At 38.5% G+C, this 17,005-nt stretch overlaps 1 protein-coding gene across 2 annotated transcripts in view; it reads left to right on the forward strand.

Annotated features, from left to right (window-relative positions):
* The window catches only part of MAST2 (microtubule associated serine/threonine kinase 2), a 183,166-nt gene that overhangs the window by 75,221 nt on the left and 90,940 nt on the right, over positions 1-17,005 (forward strand). The window contains exons 4-5 of one of the 2 annotated variants that reach the window (XM_054384103.1): positions 3,202-3,233; positions 11,611-11,817. In XM_054384103.1, coding sequence (XP_054240078.1) covers positions 3,202-3,233; positions 11,611-11,817 — 239 coding nt within the window. The remainder of the gene's footprint in view (positions 1-3,201; positions 3,234-11,610; positions 11,818-17,005) is intronic. The other variant, XM_054384104.1, reaches the window with a different exon arrangement.

Here is a 17,005-nt window from a genome sequence, read left to right on the forward strand (position 1 = left end):
AGTCAAATCATACCACATCCCTCATAATCAACTATCTAAAACATTTAATCTGTACTATAAAACTGATTCTGACTAGGGTTTCCACCTTTACAGGGTACTTGTGAAGTGCTGTTGGACTTTTTATATTTTGCATAATGATTTAATCACTCTCTTTGTAGTGATAGTTCCTGTGTTTGAAACCACGCTATCATTCTTAGATGTAAACACTCGCTTGGTTTCACTGCACACGTGAAAATGTTATCTTAAACCCCAGGTGATTCTCTATCCTTTGTCTATCCCCATCTCTAGTAGAAATTTTCATTATCCACTCTGTCCTCTGGAGATCTGCAGTGATCTCCTGACAATGGACATCTTCAAATAGGTGCTGTGATCATCAGTTCTGTCTGCAGTCAGATCCTTCCTTCCTTCCATCTCCAGGCATTTTCTCTGCTGATTCAGGAAAAGTGAAGCCTCATAACTAATGCTGATTGCAGTTGTGTAACTTCCAGCTCTGAGGCCTCTGCAAGTGGTCTCACTATTCATGGTTGGGAGGATTATGAAAACTGCTGTCACCAGCCCTGCTTTAGAGAAGCAGAAAAGGGCAGATATCTGGGAGTGTGCAGGCCTGGGATTTCTCCAGAGGACAGGAAGAGTGCTGCAGGAGTACAGGCATAGCTTAGGGTATGGATGATAGATTTTTGAAGGGGATTTTAAGACTAACACAAAATGAGGCAATGCACAACAGGTATAAAAATTGATTGTTCTGATGATGCTCTTTATTGTCAAAACGACAGAGGCATTAACTTTGAACTGCTGCCTATTGATTCCACAGATGCATTTTGTCAAGGTGGAGGTACAGAATGAAAGCAATTGCCACATGGACAAAATATTTCAATTGTTTTGAGATGTCATCTGTTAGTACTTTTTACCTTTCTTATTTGGAAATGCACTTGATCACATTTCAAAGGATGATTTCATGAACAAAGCCTAAGTCAGTCCTTCTATGTATTTAATCCTGAATTATGCATTTAATCCTGAATTAGCTGCACCATAGGAGGTACTAAATGCAATATTGTGTGAGTAAAACAAATGTACAGTAAAACAAAGGAAAACCTTCGTCCACTCTTGTTACACCCCAGGAATTGTGTCCAGTGTGTCTGTAAGTCACAATTACCAGAGGTGTGCTGCTGCAAAGGAAATGTTCTATCTTTACAGTATAAAGCTTTTAAACACAAACCCTAAAAGCTCAGAAATTAGAAGGTGGATAAAGAGATGTAGAGGTCACTGTTTTCTGTTTTCAACCAGTACCATGAAATTCCAGAGCTTTATTCATTCATTCTGAAAATTTCTGGGGCTGACTGTGTTGGAATAAATGGAAATGCACTGTTTGAACAGGAAGTGTACCCTCTGCTAAGTGCCTTTGTTATGTCAGGTTTTCTTTAAAGATCAGAAATTAAATACATCTGCCTATACACTGTAAGAGACATATATGCATGTATAAGCACTATACTATATACACAAACAATAATATATAATAACCCTGTTTTACCTATTCATCCATTTGCAGTGGCAAAAAGCTGTCATTGCTCTGTAGACTTCATGGTTGGAAATTTTCATTCTCACAAATGAGAGTGGAAGAAGTACCTTTTTAGAATATAAAACATACAACCTGTTATAGATGCTAATGATTTATTATCTTACATACTTGAAATGTTTTGATTAGATTGTGACAAGTTTGTCTGATGACAGGAATTTATTTCTTGATGCTGTAAGCTGTCAGCCTTGGGATAATTCACACATGAAATTTGCTCTGTAGTGTTAAACTGTAACGAAAATTCAAATTGTAGAGAACTTATACTTGGAAAAAACCCCAAACCATCATGTTTAAGATGTAATGATTTGTGGGTTTTGTGTGGGTTTGTTTTTTTTTTTTCCACTTCTAGTGGCTGTAATTTTTTTATATCTTTAAAAAACTGTAATGTCCAGTGTATTACTAAACAGAGCAGCCGCTGACAGGTTGTTGATAATGTTGTTAATCATTGAAGTCAGCATGTGCACCGCAACTAAATATGGACAAAAGGTGACCAGATTTTATGGATTTATTATTTTCCATTGACGTTTTGCAATGCTAAGTGAAAACAGATGTGGGTTTTTTCTTAGGAGGGGGTGAAAAATACATCAGGTATAGCAGAGTTCGGGTAGTTTGAAACAGAAATTGGCTGTATTGTACTGCCCATGTTGCTGCAGTGAGGCAACCCTGGCCCAGCACCCCTGCTTTTCCGCCCGCCCTGTCCTGTCTCGGGCTCGGCAGCGCGGAAATGCTGAATGTTCCTTTAGCGTTAGGGCTGTGTGAAGGGAGCGGAGCGGCGGCTTTTTGCCTTTGCCCTCTCTCGACGGCATTTTTCCTTCCCTTTTTTCCCTTGGGAGCTGGCCTGCGGGCCTGGGGCTGCGGCGGGGCCGGTGGCAGGCGGCGGCTCCCACCTAGTGGTGTCCGGGGGAAGCGCCGGGCCGGGCGGCCCCGGCGGGGACAAGCACCGCTGTGCTGGGATGGACGTTCGAGACCGCAGCAAAGCCTGAGTGTTGCTGTATATACATCCTGCCCGTGCCTTCTGCGTGCGCCTGGGCTATTTAGTTAAATAAACCCCTCAACATTCCCTAAGGAACTTTGCTTTCGCTGCTTAGGTGCAAAATGCTGGTTTTAAGTGGGAATTGTGTTTCATTTGCCTTGGATTTTTTTTTTGCAACAACACATAGCACAAGTAACGTGTACGTTTGGAAAAAATCCAACCAAACCCCAGAGTCCCCCTGGTGCTTCATTTGTTGGGGTTGGTGAGAATGTGAGAGCAGCGGAGCAGATGCTGGGTGCTTTGGGTACCACACTTCTGGAAGTGGTTGGCATGTGATGCTGATGAGGTGTAGGACAGAATTAATTACTGCCTTATCTACGCTGAGACTTGAATTTCAAAGTTATATTTGCTCTGTTGAGTGCCTATGTTATTGCAACTGCAAAGGCAATGATTATTCAGAGAAAATGAGTAACTTTGGTACCCCAAACTATGAATGTGTGCAGGTTCACCTCTGACACACCAGTGCTGTGCAGTTACACACTGAGCATGCATTTTGAAATGGCCAATTTCTTATTAATTTCACCCCAGTCCTTCATTGATAATGTAATATAGAATAACAAGTAAAATTAACTCAAGGTTTTTATTTTTTTTCCAGAAGGAGCTCAGTCTCCCCAGAAGAGGAAGCTTGTAAGTATAATTATTCTTTATTCATCACTTGGTTTGCTTTGAACATATATAGCTGTTCAGTTGTGGAAGTCATTTAAAGGGGCAGATACTCTGTTTATTAGCATTTTCAAGAATCTGTTAAGCACTTGGAAACAGCTAGTTGGCATTTCTCTGAGGGAAATTAATACAGGCTTCAGCCTAAGTGTAGTAGAAAAAGTAGTAGTAGTGTAAGCTTACTTCTAATTATCAGCTTGAATAGATCCTGATATAGAAGTAGCTGAGGTGTTGAGTGTTGGTTGCAGTGACATCACTGAAGTGACCACAGAAGTCACTGATTATTCATGTGATGTGGACAACTTTGATCAGTGCTTTTCAAACAGTCTGTTGACAGAAGTCTAACTACAGAGCTCCTGGGCCACACAGGTCAGGTGTCTGTGGAGCAGTCAGTGTAATGGAGAGTTTTTGACAAAGTAGCAGGTGTTGGGAAAAGTAAGCTTTTAAAAATGTGGTTTTTAAAAAAGGCATTATTATGTTTAAAGAATTGTAGCAAACTAACTTGTGTTTCAGTGATACTATGAGAGCCTAGCTTTGCTATATTTACAGATTTATGATGGAAGAAATTGCTATATTGATTGCACTATATAAAAGAGAAAGCTTTTGTACTGCTTGCTATTGCATTATGATTTAAAATTGTTTCCCAGAGCTCGTAGACTACAGACATGAAGCTCACAAAAGCATGTAACCTTTCTTCCTCAGGTTTCTAGTCCTAATGAGAAATTATTTCCAGTCTTTCAATGTAAGCTATACCTTTTGTATAAGAAACAGTGTTGGAAAATGCTGTGTAGTGCCAGTGATTCAGGGCTGAACAATTGAACAGATCAAAAGATCGGTTTTTTTTTTAGATAGGGCATGACCAGACCTTTTTGTTTAGTTCCTGTAACAATGATAAACCAGTTGGGGAGTTATTTAAAGAACCCCAAACACTCACTGATTTTTTTTTTTTTTTTTTTAGTTTTTTTTAACCAGTATGCCTTGTAGGTTAGCTTAACTATATTTGATAGGTTTGTGCTGTGGTGGTTTTTTGTTTTTGTTTGTTTGGGTTTTTTTTAATGAAAGATGTTGTTCAGCATTTGAAGGTTGTGAAGGTTCTGTGAACAAATGGTGGAGCAGTGGGTTAACAGTAGGTTTTTAGCTTGATGTAACTGAAATAATTTTGTACAAAACTTCTGGAATTGAACTTGAAGATGCCAGAGGTATTTCCTTCCCTATCTCAAGCATGGAGGTGGGTATGCCATAAAACTACTCATGTATTTACATTTGAAATATCTGAGGTATGAAGGAAGTGCTTCACATGTGTAGTGTTTTATGTAGTAGTAACTAAACCAAATGATTGAATGTTTTATTTCTACGTTGGCTTAAAATCTTCAGTTTTTATTATTTCACTTCAGTTTTCTTTCACAAGGGAGTGACTTTTAAACCATCATTACATGAAGAAATTTTGCAGCCTGTGTCAAGAAGATCCAGACTGTAAATTTTAAGCACGAGGTTGCAGCTCTTAGTGGGACTGAAAATCTCTGGAGAATTGACATGTCTCTGGTTAGTTGCCTGTATTATCTAGTTGATTATTTGATTGCAGTTTCTGAAATTACAGATTCTGTAGTCAATTCTACCAAATGATTCCTTGTTGTTTGAAAAGTTTAACTATTTGAGGTGAGTAGTGCATTGTGGCTTGTGTGTATTTATGTATAATAGGCTCCCTGAAAAGGGTCTTGTGGAGCTGTTGTACATGATTTGCACTTCCCGGTATCAGAGTGTCTACTTGACTTAAAAAAAAGAAATCCACTCTTAGTCTTTAAATCAGGAATTAGATAAATTTGTATCATGAAAGAGAATAATTCTAATATATATGTGTATATATGTTTAAAATATGTATATATTACCTATGAATTTGTTCAACCATTCTGGCAAAAAGGATAGTCAAACTGTGTGCTTAAATACAGACTGTAGGCAGTTCTCAGAGCTTCTGGAGACTTTTCCTATGCTTGAATCAGCTTAACAGTGAACCTTAGAAGCAAAAATAAAATCCGAACATCAACTTTATTCTGAAAAGCTGTCGTTGTGCTGTAGCTAATGAGTAGGAATAGTTATGGGTGTTGCTAGGTCCTGATTCACTGACTGTCATTCATTGACTTTTGTCCACTGACAGGAGCAAAAGCAGGATTTGACAGAAGGGTGAAGCATCTGGCTTGGAGCCAGAAGCCCTCAAGAGGTGCATCTATTTTCTGACCACGCTCCAGCCTTTGTAGCAGTTCAGCAGCAATTGTCTTGTATAGAAATACACAGCTACTGAGCATTTTTCTGCAAGCTATTCTGGAGGCTGGGGTGCATTTGTAAAAAGATCATATTTAGGGAGGAAGTAATTATTTTCCAAACAGCCAGAATGAGAATGAAGACTTTATTACTGCTGTTTGCTAGGTGATTGCTTCAGTTGATTGTTGAGTTAGAAAAGTTTTAGACTGTGGATTAGCTAGGGTATTTGTCATTGCTGAATGGAGAAGGGCAATGCTTCTGACTTTACCTGTCCCTCATTGCTTCATATTTGTCTGAGTCAGTGTTAGTAGTCTCTTTTTCTACAGGCATTGATTGTAAGCATGGACAACAACAGTTGATGTGCTTGTTTGTACTAACAAAAAGGAGTGGAATTAGATGTCTTAGTATTTTTGGCAGAAGAGCATGAAGCATTTTGTGTAGAAGCTGAAGAGAATGAGAGGTGGGATGGAGCCTGAGATGCCTGTTGATTAGCGATTCCACTTCTATATTAGCAGAAGGGAACACAAGCACACCATAAATGATGACTTTGCCCTTGGAGATGTCGCAGTCTAATCTTGAAATAATCAGCAGAGAGTGAGCAGACATGTAAAACAGATGGGGGAACTGTAAAGAGGGTGACATTAAGAGGAATGCCTGATTATTTAGATACAGTTTCATTGTTAGTGTGCTTAAAGTGTGTGTGTTTCTGTAGGGGAGTTATGTTTAATACACTAAAGGAAATTATACTCAGCTGAGTTGTAGGCTACAAAGGGGTTGAAAAATACAAGTCTGAGAACAAGAACAAGTAGTTACATTCTGTCTCTGGTGTGGTTCAATAATCAGAGTTCAAAGTTTTCCTTTCATATATTATGCATAGAAATGTATTAGTTGTGTTTTCCCCATGCTTTGTTCACAGAAAATAATTATCATTCACAAATATTTTCTTTAATTTCATGTGAAGTGATAGACCCAAACTTTGATCTCCATCCTATTGGTGGAAGTGGTTTAATTATTTTCAGCCATTACCCTCTGCTGTTCTTTTGGTGGTACAGCATGTGCAGAGATTGTTTCTTGTATTGTTCAGCTGTCAAAAGACTTTGATGTGCACCTGCATGTGAAGCGCACTAGAGAAGACGTTCCAGACTTGAAAGGACAAAGGTGGGGACTGTGTAGCAAGGCGAGCCTGGTGATGAAGCACTTGTGTGTGTTCATGTGTGTAAGAGTAACTTGGCACCCAAAAAAACCAGGTTGTAAACTGCAGGTTTTCATTGTGGCTGCAACACCATCCTGGAGCTTGCTGTTTCTTCTGATTGCTCCTTGGCTAATAAGCAGCTATTAAATTGAGCTGGCGTTGCATTTGAGCCATAATTTCTTGTTCAGTACTGCATTTTTTATAAATTCACTTGTTTATAAAATGAACTTTATTGACCTGCTCAGACTTTTTATGAAAAATGTGGATTTACATTTGAAATCCTCATGGTTTCTTAGGCAGGGTTACTAGCTTGGCTTGCTGTCATTTTTGTACTATCTAAACTTTAAATTTTCTAAAAAAAATAAAATTATTTATAATCCAGAATATGTCCAGTAAAAATACACATTTAAATAAATGCACTCAATAAATAATAAATTGCAAATGGCTGTTTTGATGGTGATAGGTGCTGATAAATTGTATTTACCTTGTTTTTATGAAATGCGCTAGGCAACATTAATATTGTTTGCTAAAGACATGTGCAAGGCTTTTATGGTGGTCTTTATTCCTTCTAATCTCTTCTAAAGGTAATTTATGGCCATGGTGGGACTCATTTTCTTTTTCTCCTCTACTCTCTCCTTCTGCTTATAAACCTCTGAAGGTTCTTAGTTTTGCAAACCTAGGCATTTAAGTGCGTGTTTCATTAAAAAAATCATCATGATTTGTTAAATTCACCCCCAGCTTCCTAGCAATAAGATAACATAGAAAGACACCAAGAAATTTCTTTGGGAGGATATGTTGTATTGAATACCAGTTTTTAACAGTTTCTACTTGTATTCTTTTTCGTGCTTAGACCTTGGCAACAAAAACAAGTTCAATGGCAGAAAATATTTTTCTGGCTTTTAGTGCTGGTTTGTATTTATCTTGCTGTGCTCAGGTGCTGTGGGAATTTCCTCTGTATCTGCAGAGAAATGGAGTATATCATTCCATTTCTGTTTGTCTTAGAGGGTAAGTGTGTCTTCAGGGGATCGATCGATGCCATTTCACTGCCAGGAGCCAGTGCTGTTCCTCAAGTGTGAAGTGCTGGAAATGGAGGAAAAAGAAGATTTTTTAAAAAGGAGTAGGGAGTTTTGCTGCTTTTGCACTGTGTTCTGTCGTGGATCTGGACATATGAGTAAGAAGTAATGCCTTCATTCAATGCTTCCTGGTTGTGATACTTTTAATAGATGGGGAGAGAAAGACATTGTATTTTCAAAGCACTCCATCCCTCTCTGAGCTGCACAGAAACAGCTCACAAGCAGTAGATCAAAAATAACCCAGTGCTCTTAATCTGATATGTGGGGCTGGCTCTGGAGGTGGAACGTGCTGAATTATTCCCGTGAGGCTCTGTAGGAGTGTTGCTATTTGTATATTAGGCTTTAAAAATAATTTGAAAGCATTGTTTCTATAAAGAAGTGATTTTGTGAATAAGGGGATTTAGTGTTCTGTATACACTGTAGTCTCAGAGACTAACAATTTATGGAAGCCTTCATCAAAAATTTAAAAGGGATAAATGTCTTGTGCAGTTTTTGTTACCAACTTTCCACTACTTAATCCAGGTTTTCATTTAATAAGTATAATCAAATGTTACATACCAAATTTGTACCGTTTGTCACTTGCTGCACTTTCTTAATCTGAAGGAATGCTGTGAGGGAGTAGGGGCTCTGGAATGGCCACTCTGGGCCCCCTGACCCTTACTTTTGAGACTGGCAGTTTGTTCTTCTAATGGGACATAACTGTTGAGAGATTGTGACCTTGTAGTGTGGGGCACTCCTGCTGGGATTTGAATTATGGAGGTAGGAGTTGTAATCTGGAATTTGGCTTGGTTTATGGGTACTTGTCAAGAGCAGTCCCTACCTGCCCTATTACAGTCTTTAACACTTTAGGACAGATATTTGGATTTTTTTTTTTTTTTTTTGAGGGAGAGGGGAAGCTACCTTCTTACAAATGCACATTTAAAAGATGTTGGGCATTTTTCTTTTGATCAGTTTTGTGAATAGCATTAAATCAATTTTTAACTGATTGAAATTGCCATTTGCAAACAAAAATGCGAGAGTTGTACTGTAGAAGGGTACATTGCCTCTTAATGAAGGTGCTGTTCCTTCTCCTCCCCCCTTTCAGCATTTGGCTCCTGAGGCTGCTGTGATTGCTGTTGCTCTCTTTTCAACGCTACAATCCATAAAGTTTGTAGCAGAAACACAGCTTGGGAGTTAGAGGAAGATTTTTTTAGATTAAAGTTGTGTGTGTTCTGAAGAGGATTGATTTCTGCAGAGGGAATAGTTCACATGTTCCCCTGCCGGCCAGGAACAGCTGCTCTTTGCACCGCTGATGACTCTGCAAGGGCTCGGGGTGGGAACAGGGACTCTATTCCTATCGCGGTGTGAGTTTTCAAGCTGCTATGTGGGATTTCTGTCAGAATCCTTTCAAGTGTGCCATTGCTGCCTTTGCTTTACGCTTCCCTTTTGATTGGATGAGAGCGACTGTTCCTGCTCTTCGAAGCCCAGGAGAAGTTTGTCGCTGATTTGCTGTGGGCTCGGCCTGAGTGTGCCAGGACTGTACTGGTGGCAGTGTGACGGGTCAGGTGGCCAGTTTGTGTCTTGGACTTTTCTGCGCCTTTGTTTTGTAGTGGTGGGCTTGATTTCCTTCTCCTGGATGCTATGAATAGACTCATAGAAGGTGTTGGGTTTTTTTTTTAAGAAATAATGAGGTTTTTGACATGAACCATGTGATTAATCTGGACCATTACTGAACCCCTGAGGTCTGTGACACTGAGGGTATATGAAGAGCTTGGAATCGCACTGATTGTTCTGTGCTCTGCGTTGGAGTGATAACGGTGGGCTCTCCTTCCTGGCTCTAAGCCTCTTATGCTGGGAAGAAACATAGTATATCAGCACAATGATGAAACGGAGGAAAGAGAGGCTTGGAGCCCCATCTCTACGGATCCAGTAAGGACTGTTGTGAAAAATAAATTGCACTTAACCATTTCAAATTGAAGCTATGAAGAAAAAACAAGCCAGAATTCTTTGAGGCCAATAGACAACGCTTTTATTTGTTAGAACTTTCTTTAGCTGTCATGCTAATTTGGCTGTACACAGAATTTCATTTGGAAGGTTTAATGTTTTACTTTAATGTAGCATTTACCATAAAGGATAGCCAAAAAAGAGCAATATTTAAATGTTTCTAAGTGGTTAGATTTTTGTACTAAGCATTAGTTAATGTAGTAAAACTGAGTGTAACTGCCTTTCTGGTTTGATCACTCTTGAAAATTAGAAAATACTTCTAATAATCTGCCAGAAAGATGTCACAGGGCTTAAATCTGTAGAAACCTTTGCCATCTTTATTATCTTCTAGAACTAAGAATGCTATTGAAAACTTTTGAATTCAAAGCAAAAAAAAAATTTATTTAGATTGCCGCATGTACTTCTTCAAATGAAATTTAAACAAGCAATTCCTTTTTAATGCTTGTATCCTTTATAAATGCATTGAAATCTACTTACAAAAACTGCTATTTAAGATGTTGATAATTATATTTAGTATTTCTATTAGGTAAAATTAAGGAAATTGTATATTTAATAGTATGTTACTATGTAGAGGAGGTTAAATGAATCTGTCACACAGAGAAGGGAGGAGCAGGGTAAGAGGCAGGCTTAACCTTTTCTGTCTATGGACTGTAAAGCTCATCAGCTGTTTAAGCAGAGATTGCTGGTGGGAAGGATTTCTACTATGTAAAGGTTATTTGCTGATAAGTATTTGGATTCATTAGGAAATTTAAAGCAAGAAACACTGACAAACATGCTTGTCTTCAAGACTTCTCTGTGAAGGGTCTGAATACTAAACAAAACTGAAATGCACCCCACATTTCCCTTTTGCTCAATTCTATGTTTAAATATGGTAAACAGAAATTTTTTTGAGCCCTTACTCAAAAAGTTACAGCTGTAAGAATATACGTAGTGACAACAGTTTATATTCTAATACGTAAGCACACTTTATAATACCAATAAGAAGACTTTTACTTTATTTCTAGTGAAGGACATCTCATCGTGTATAGTTCAATAAAGTAAGTGTTAGAAGCTCTTTTAAAAGGTTATGTAGAAGTCTGTCTGCAGCTTTTTGGAAGGCAGCTACTTTGAACAATTTTCTGTTCTCTCTGTATATGAATACTTGTCTGCTAACCCTGCAAAAGCAGTATAGTGTATATAGTGTATACAGAGCTGGCAGTCAATGTCCTCAGCTGGAATGCTGATACAACAACGGGCATGCTATGGAAAAGTCACTTAGCCTCTTTGTGCCTCAGTTTCCCCATTGCTAATACTAGAATAAAGCCATTTCACAGTGCTGCTTTCAGTCTTAATTACTTGTTGCTCTCAAACACTGTCAGTGCTAAATGTCATTTTCTAGTTAGTGGTTTATGTAATTCATGTTTTCACAGTGATATATTTCTATTGTTGCTACAGTCAAGGAGTGGAACCATGGCTCCTAAACTGTGGAGGTTATGATATAAATGGTCCACATCTGCTACTGAAGCCATTATCAATTTGCTATTTTTTCTGAATTAAAAGTTAGACATTTAAGGATTGACAGTGGTTCATATTCCAGAAAGCTTGGGAATTACTACAAGAAAGGATTTTGATAATTCCAAATTGGAAGATTCTCATAGTGTAAAAACAATGTTGACTAGATACTATATTGATTGACCTACAGTTTGGTTTGGATGATAATCAAAAGAGTGACTTAGTTAATTGCAGTTATTAAGAAGATACAACTTGTATTTTGGAAATATATATTTTTTTTCCTTTATTGAAACAGAGGATGCGGTATTGACCCTGATTTATTTTTTTTCCTGCTGTGGTACCTTGTCAGAATCTCCTCTCCTTTGTTCTCCCACTGCCGAGGAAGTGATGTTCATCAGCACATGTTCTCTCCTACATCTGCTCCAGGTCTGCAGCACCTTAAATTCCCATTTAGTGCTGACTGTGCACTTGTTACTTCTCCTTTGGTATTTTACCTGAACTCACAACCCCAGAGCAATCCATCTAGTCCATGCTACAGCCATCCTTTTCAGTGGAGGTAAGGAGAAGTATCATCTAGGAATTTCTAGCAGTTTGATGTTGGTGTAACCATTTATGAACTTACCAGCTTTATAGTTTAAGAGAATAATACCTGACAGAAGGGAACAGCCTTGTAGTTGTAATTTACTTCCAGTGATTGATGGTTCAGGTTGATGTTGCTTTTTAGTACAAATTTTTCTAGTTCAGGTGTAGTTTAAAGCCCTGCATAGGGAAAATTATAAAAAGAACTGAGGAATGGAAACCTCTGTCGCTGTGTGTGCATGCAAATTCCCAGTTTGCTTTGAGCTAGCTTCTGAGTGCATGTGCAACTTGTACCTTGGAGCAAAGGAAACCCTCACAGGTATTGCTGATGTCAAGAGAACCAACTTAAAAGAGCCTAGAGTGGGGTCCTTAAAAATCTGTGCCTGAAACAGCAGGTCTATGCTAACATACTGTGGTTTGTTCTACTCACTGTAAATCAACACTAGTTTCTCACAGATGCTGTGAGGCTGAAGCCTCCATCTCCAGACACAGAGTCTACAAAGGATGAGTCAAATTGAGCCTGTTGTTAGGAGTACAAGAGTTTCTGAACTTGAAAAAAGTTCAAACCAGCTCAGTTAGTATGAAAGCATTTGAGAGTTTGGCTGATGTAGTTTTCCTGCAGGAACAGCCCTTCCTTCATGCTGTGTTACTGTGGAACATACATGGCCATCAGGAGCCCTAATGGAAACCTTCAGCTTCTTCAGTAGGAAGTTTCACATGGTGAGAATAGTCTCAGAGAAAGGCTAACACAAGCTAGAGGTCTTTGTGCGGATATGAAATCGTAACTCAGTGTCACCTACTTAAAACTTGAGCCAGCGTAGCCATCAGAGGGCTAGTTTTGAAGTTCACATGCTGCAGTGTGGATGTAGCTGGTCAAATTTCAGTTACTCATCAGGTGGTAATGCAATAGCCCCTGAATCTAGACTGTTGTTTCAGAGGGAGATAGCTCTTGCTGGCCAGCTCTGGTAGGAGTAACAAGAAAATGTGAAGTTGAGCTATTTTAGGCATCTCTCCCTGTAATAGAGAGTATCACGTATGTTGGGTGGAAATCAGGCTGTCAGCAAAGGAAGGGATGTTGCATGTGTCTGTACTGCACTGGCATGAAGAAAGAGGTGGCTGCCCAGCAAGCCTGCTGCTTTCCCTGTGTATTGGGCATCACTTGGTGAAAATTCTTACTGTGGGGCTCATTTTGGCTGCACTTGCAGTGAAGTGAAGGGCAGGGACTAAGGAGAAGTCTTCTAACGTTTTCATGTCATTGTCATCAATATAATTTTAAATTATTTTTTTGTTATTTAAAAGCTGGTGTTGGGTAATGTTCCTTTCCAGGGGTGATTAGATGCAATTAAATGCTCTTCAGCGTTAAGGCAAATGAACAGACTCATAAGTAGTAATCCATTACCAAAATCAGATTATTGTTGAAGTCATTTGAGAACTGTTCTTTTTGAGTAAGACATCTAATGATTATCAGTTATTTTTGAAAGTCTTTTTGGTACACATTGCTTTTTTTTTCCTCTGAGAATCTTTCGATCTTTGTGCTTTGGACATTATTCAGTGAATGATTTTCCCTTTAAGAGTAGTTCATATAAAAGGCTTAGTGTCAAGCTATATTCCACCGTTACTATGGACTCTCCTTGATAATAATATTTTTCACATATGGGGACCTTCCTGCCATCTGCTTTCTAAATACTGAGTGGTTGATGATTCACAGATACATGGCTCTGCAGACGAGCTTAGGTCTACTGTAATAACTTTTTATTTTCGTCCTTGTTGCTTTCACCTGTGCAGCTCTTGATCCTATTTTATCCTGTATTTCTTTGTTGTAGTTTTGTTTACTTGGTTACAGTGCTAGTGATAGGCATTCCTGTTTGCTTAGAGCAAAGGTTCATCTTGGCAAGTTATTACCATATTAGATCTACTCAGCTTAGCACTCTCAGGTTAACCAGGCAACAGTTCATTCCTGTGGCTGTGCAAGTGCTACTGGGATCTGGAGGAAAATGTAATAGGAAAACTTAGGCCTTAATGTTATATATTTCTCACTTTTAATCTTTGGTATATTGTATTTGCAAGAACTTACATAGGTTTTCCCTTCTTGGTTATATTTTGTGGTTGTATTTATTTTTACCTGGACAGGTGAACAACTGTTGGTGCATCTGATATCAAGTTAGATAGCATGGGACTTCTAGGCTTCTGAAAGAATGAATCTAATTAAGAATGAAAATATTTTATACACAATCTTTGGACAAATGAAAATTATGCAAACATTTCAAAAGAGTAAAAGAAAATGTGGAGTGACATGGTTATAATAAGCATAAATTGATAGCAGGTGAAATAAGACTGCTGTAGTCTTCTTCAACCATGGGCTAGAATTAAGGTCACATATCTTTAATTTTGACCATCATTCTCTATTCTTCCTAAACTGAGATATTGAATCATACCTGGGATATGGCTTGCACTCTTTTGGGTGAAGAAGAAAATGAGGCCATGTTTCACAGCTGGTCCTGTTTATGGGTTGGCAAGTCTTTGTACACTCGTATTTGTCCTTTAATAAAAATAGGAATTTACAACATTTCTTGATACCAGGTTGCTTAGAAGATGCCAAGAATCAATTGTTCTAACCTGGAAGTTGTGGGCCATGATGTTGAAGGAACGTGCATTTCCCTGTTTCAAGAAGTGTTACACTCTCTGCAACGTCTTCAGCAGGATAGAAACTAGTTTCAGTAATTCCAGAAACAGATTACTTTCTTTGTGGTAACAAGGGTGAAAGTCTTCATGTGCCATAGTTTTGGCATCCTGGGTGCTGCAGGTGAGGTGAAGTCTCAGTGGAAATTTGCTTTATCCAAACAAATCAGGTGAAGAATTGGGTTCAGCTGGATTATTCAAGGGGTGTTTGCTCATGCTGTTTGGATTTCATGAACTCGAGCCAGTTGTAGAACATGTTTGTATGGGGATATATGGTGGAGATTACTTTTGTAAGAATGTTTTTCCTTGGAGGTTCTAGCTTTAATAAAGTCTGTTGATGCTAGTTATTAATTTTTTATAGTTTTGCAGAGTGGTTCATAGTTGTTTTTTTTTTTTTATTCCTAGCCTGTACAAAATCTGGTGTCACCACTTCTGAATGTGATAGTGGTCAGATTCTTGCTTATTTAAGTAAAAGAAAACAAGAAACCTAATGTTGCTCCAAAACACTCAGTGTTTGAGCACAGCACATAATTACTTGTTCAGCGTTCAGTTACAGTGTTGTAAGTTTTAGGTAATTAGGATTTTATGGACATCTGTAATATAATTTAAGAATATATGTATATATTTATTTACATAAAGCTCCTATTCTAGGAAACAAGCATTTAATTAAAAACTGTGTAAGTAGCAAGAGCATATCAGGCACAAACATGTGACAGTTGGACTGAGAGAGTTGTCTGCCTTTGTTTAAAGACTTTTTCATAGAAGCTGTTGCAATGGATGAGAGGAGAGCTATATTTAGGACTGTGACTTGTTAAGGTGCATGAGTGTGGTTTGTTGTGCAGTGTCCTCAGTGAGTCTGCAGTAGACAGATGGACTTCCTGTGCATTGCAGAGTGATGGTCATCTTCCCTTCTCCAAGGGGGTGGGATGGAGACATTCACATTATTTGAATGAGGTCTCCTTTTAGGCGGTGGTTCTCTTTCTTATGTATCAGAATTGCTGGTTTGTCTTGATGAGGCTCTTGTAACTCCAGTCCTTTGACTTCAAGGCAGGTGCAGAAATCCCTTCCATAGTATAAGGATGTATTCTTGGTACACATGTCCCCACATCACCTGGCTTTTTGGGTTCTGTAGGGTACATATATTTTACAGTAGCAGGGAAGCACCTGTAAACAGGAGAAGCTCCATATTTTTAGGGAAAATAAAAAACATTTCCAGATTGAAACTTGATGAAGTTCTTTATATTCCTTATTTTGAAATGCCTCAAGGTTTGTCAAGAGTTGTTGATAGTTTTCTATATCTGCTTAAATTTCCTTTTAGTTTAAAGTCACTTGATACAGGTTTTAAGAGTTTATTTTAGTTAGAATTTCTTATTTGACAGATGTCAAATGATTCAATGAAGAGGGCTATACTCAGCTTGAATGACATTTGGAAATCAGTCTGTTTTTGCAGCAAGTGGTACCCTCCTGGTTTAGTGCTTGATTTGGTACAGGTTTTGCTTTCTTAAATGTGCTAAATAATTGGTTGACTGCCTGACAGTATAATGTCACTTTTGGAAACAGTGTAGGTAAGCAATTCAGGAATAACGAGTAACAGAAGACCTTTGTGAATATATCATTATGCATAATGTGAGATGGTGAATTTTGAGTAGGTAATTTTTTGGCAACTGAATTATAATCTATGTCTCACATGGAATGAATGAATGAGTTTCCCAGAATTAATTTCTGGTTTAATGGAAATGTTTCTCTTTATTCCTCTTCTTTTGTACCAGTTATTATTGGTTAGAATAGTTTTTCACACCTAGGAGACTACAGAGAAGGGTCATATTGGTGCTATCTAAAACTGGACAGGTTCAGATAGGTTTTTGCCTTTCTTATGCTGATCAGAAAACTGTCTGCTTGATTGCCACATGGCTGGAAACAATGAGGTGTGGTGGCCTGAATGGTAAATTTTTTTCGTGTGAGGACATTTTGTAAATGCTAAAATCCCTGCATCCTGGCTGGAGCTGTAGTAACAGAAGAGTTAAACCCTGGGATTTGGAGCCCGAGATGTGAATTCTTGTCTCTTTCCAGGCTCAGCATTTGGCTGTCCTCCATGGGACCACTTGTAAAACATAACCTGGTAGTTTGACCTGGGATATCAGAGGCTCCCTGAGGGGAGTATGTTCTTGTGACTTCAGAATTTGGAGGGCTATAATGTTTGCTGGCCATTTCACCCATAAACCAAGTGGTTTGTCACTGGTGTTCTATATAATTGTGTTTGAAGGCTGTGATCTTCTTGTACACCTGCATATGAACTGAGTCGTTTACTATCCCTGCACTGTTCAAAGAGTTTGGGGTGGTTGGGACAAGCTAGCAGCTTCTAGTGAGGAATGAAAACCTCAGAAGATTCCTAAGAGATGGTGGTAAAAATTGAAGTTTTCTGTCCTTATCCTCAAATAACAGTGATTTCCTCAAATGATAGTAGTGTGCTCAGTTCTGTACAAAAC

Source organism: Indicator indicator, chromosome 10 (assembly GCF_027791375.1).
Source record: "Indicator indicator isolate 239-I01 chromosome 10, UM_Iind_1.1, whole genome shotgun sequence".
NCBI classification, from domain to species: domain Eukaryota; kingdom Metazoa; phylum Chordata; class Aves; order Piciformes; family Indicatoridae; genus Indicator; species Indicator indicator.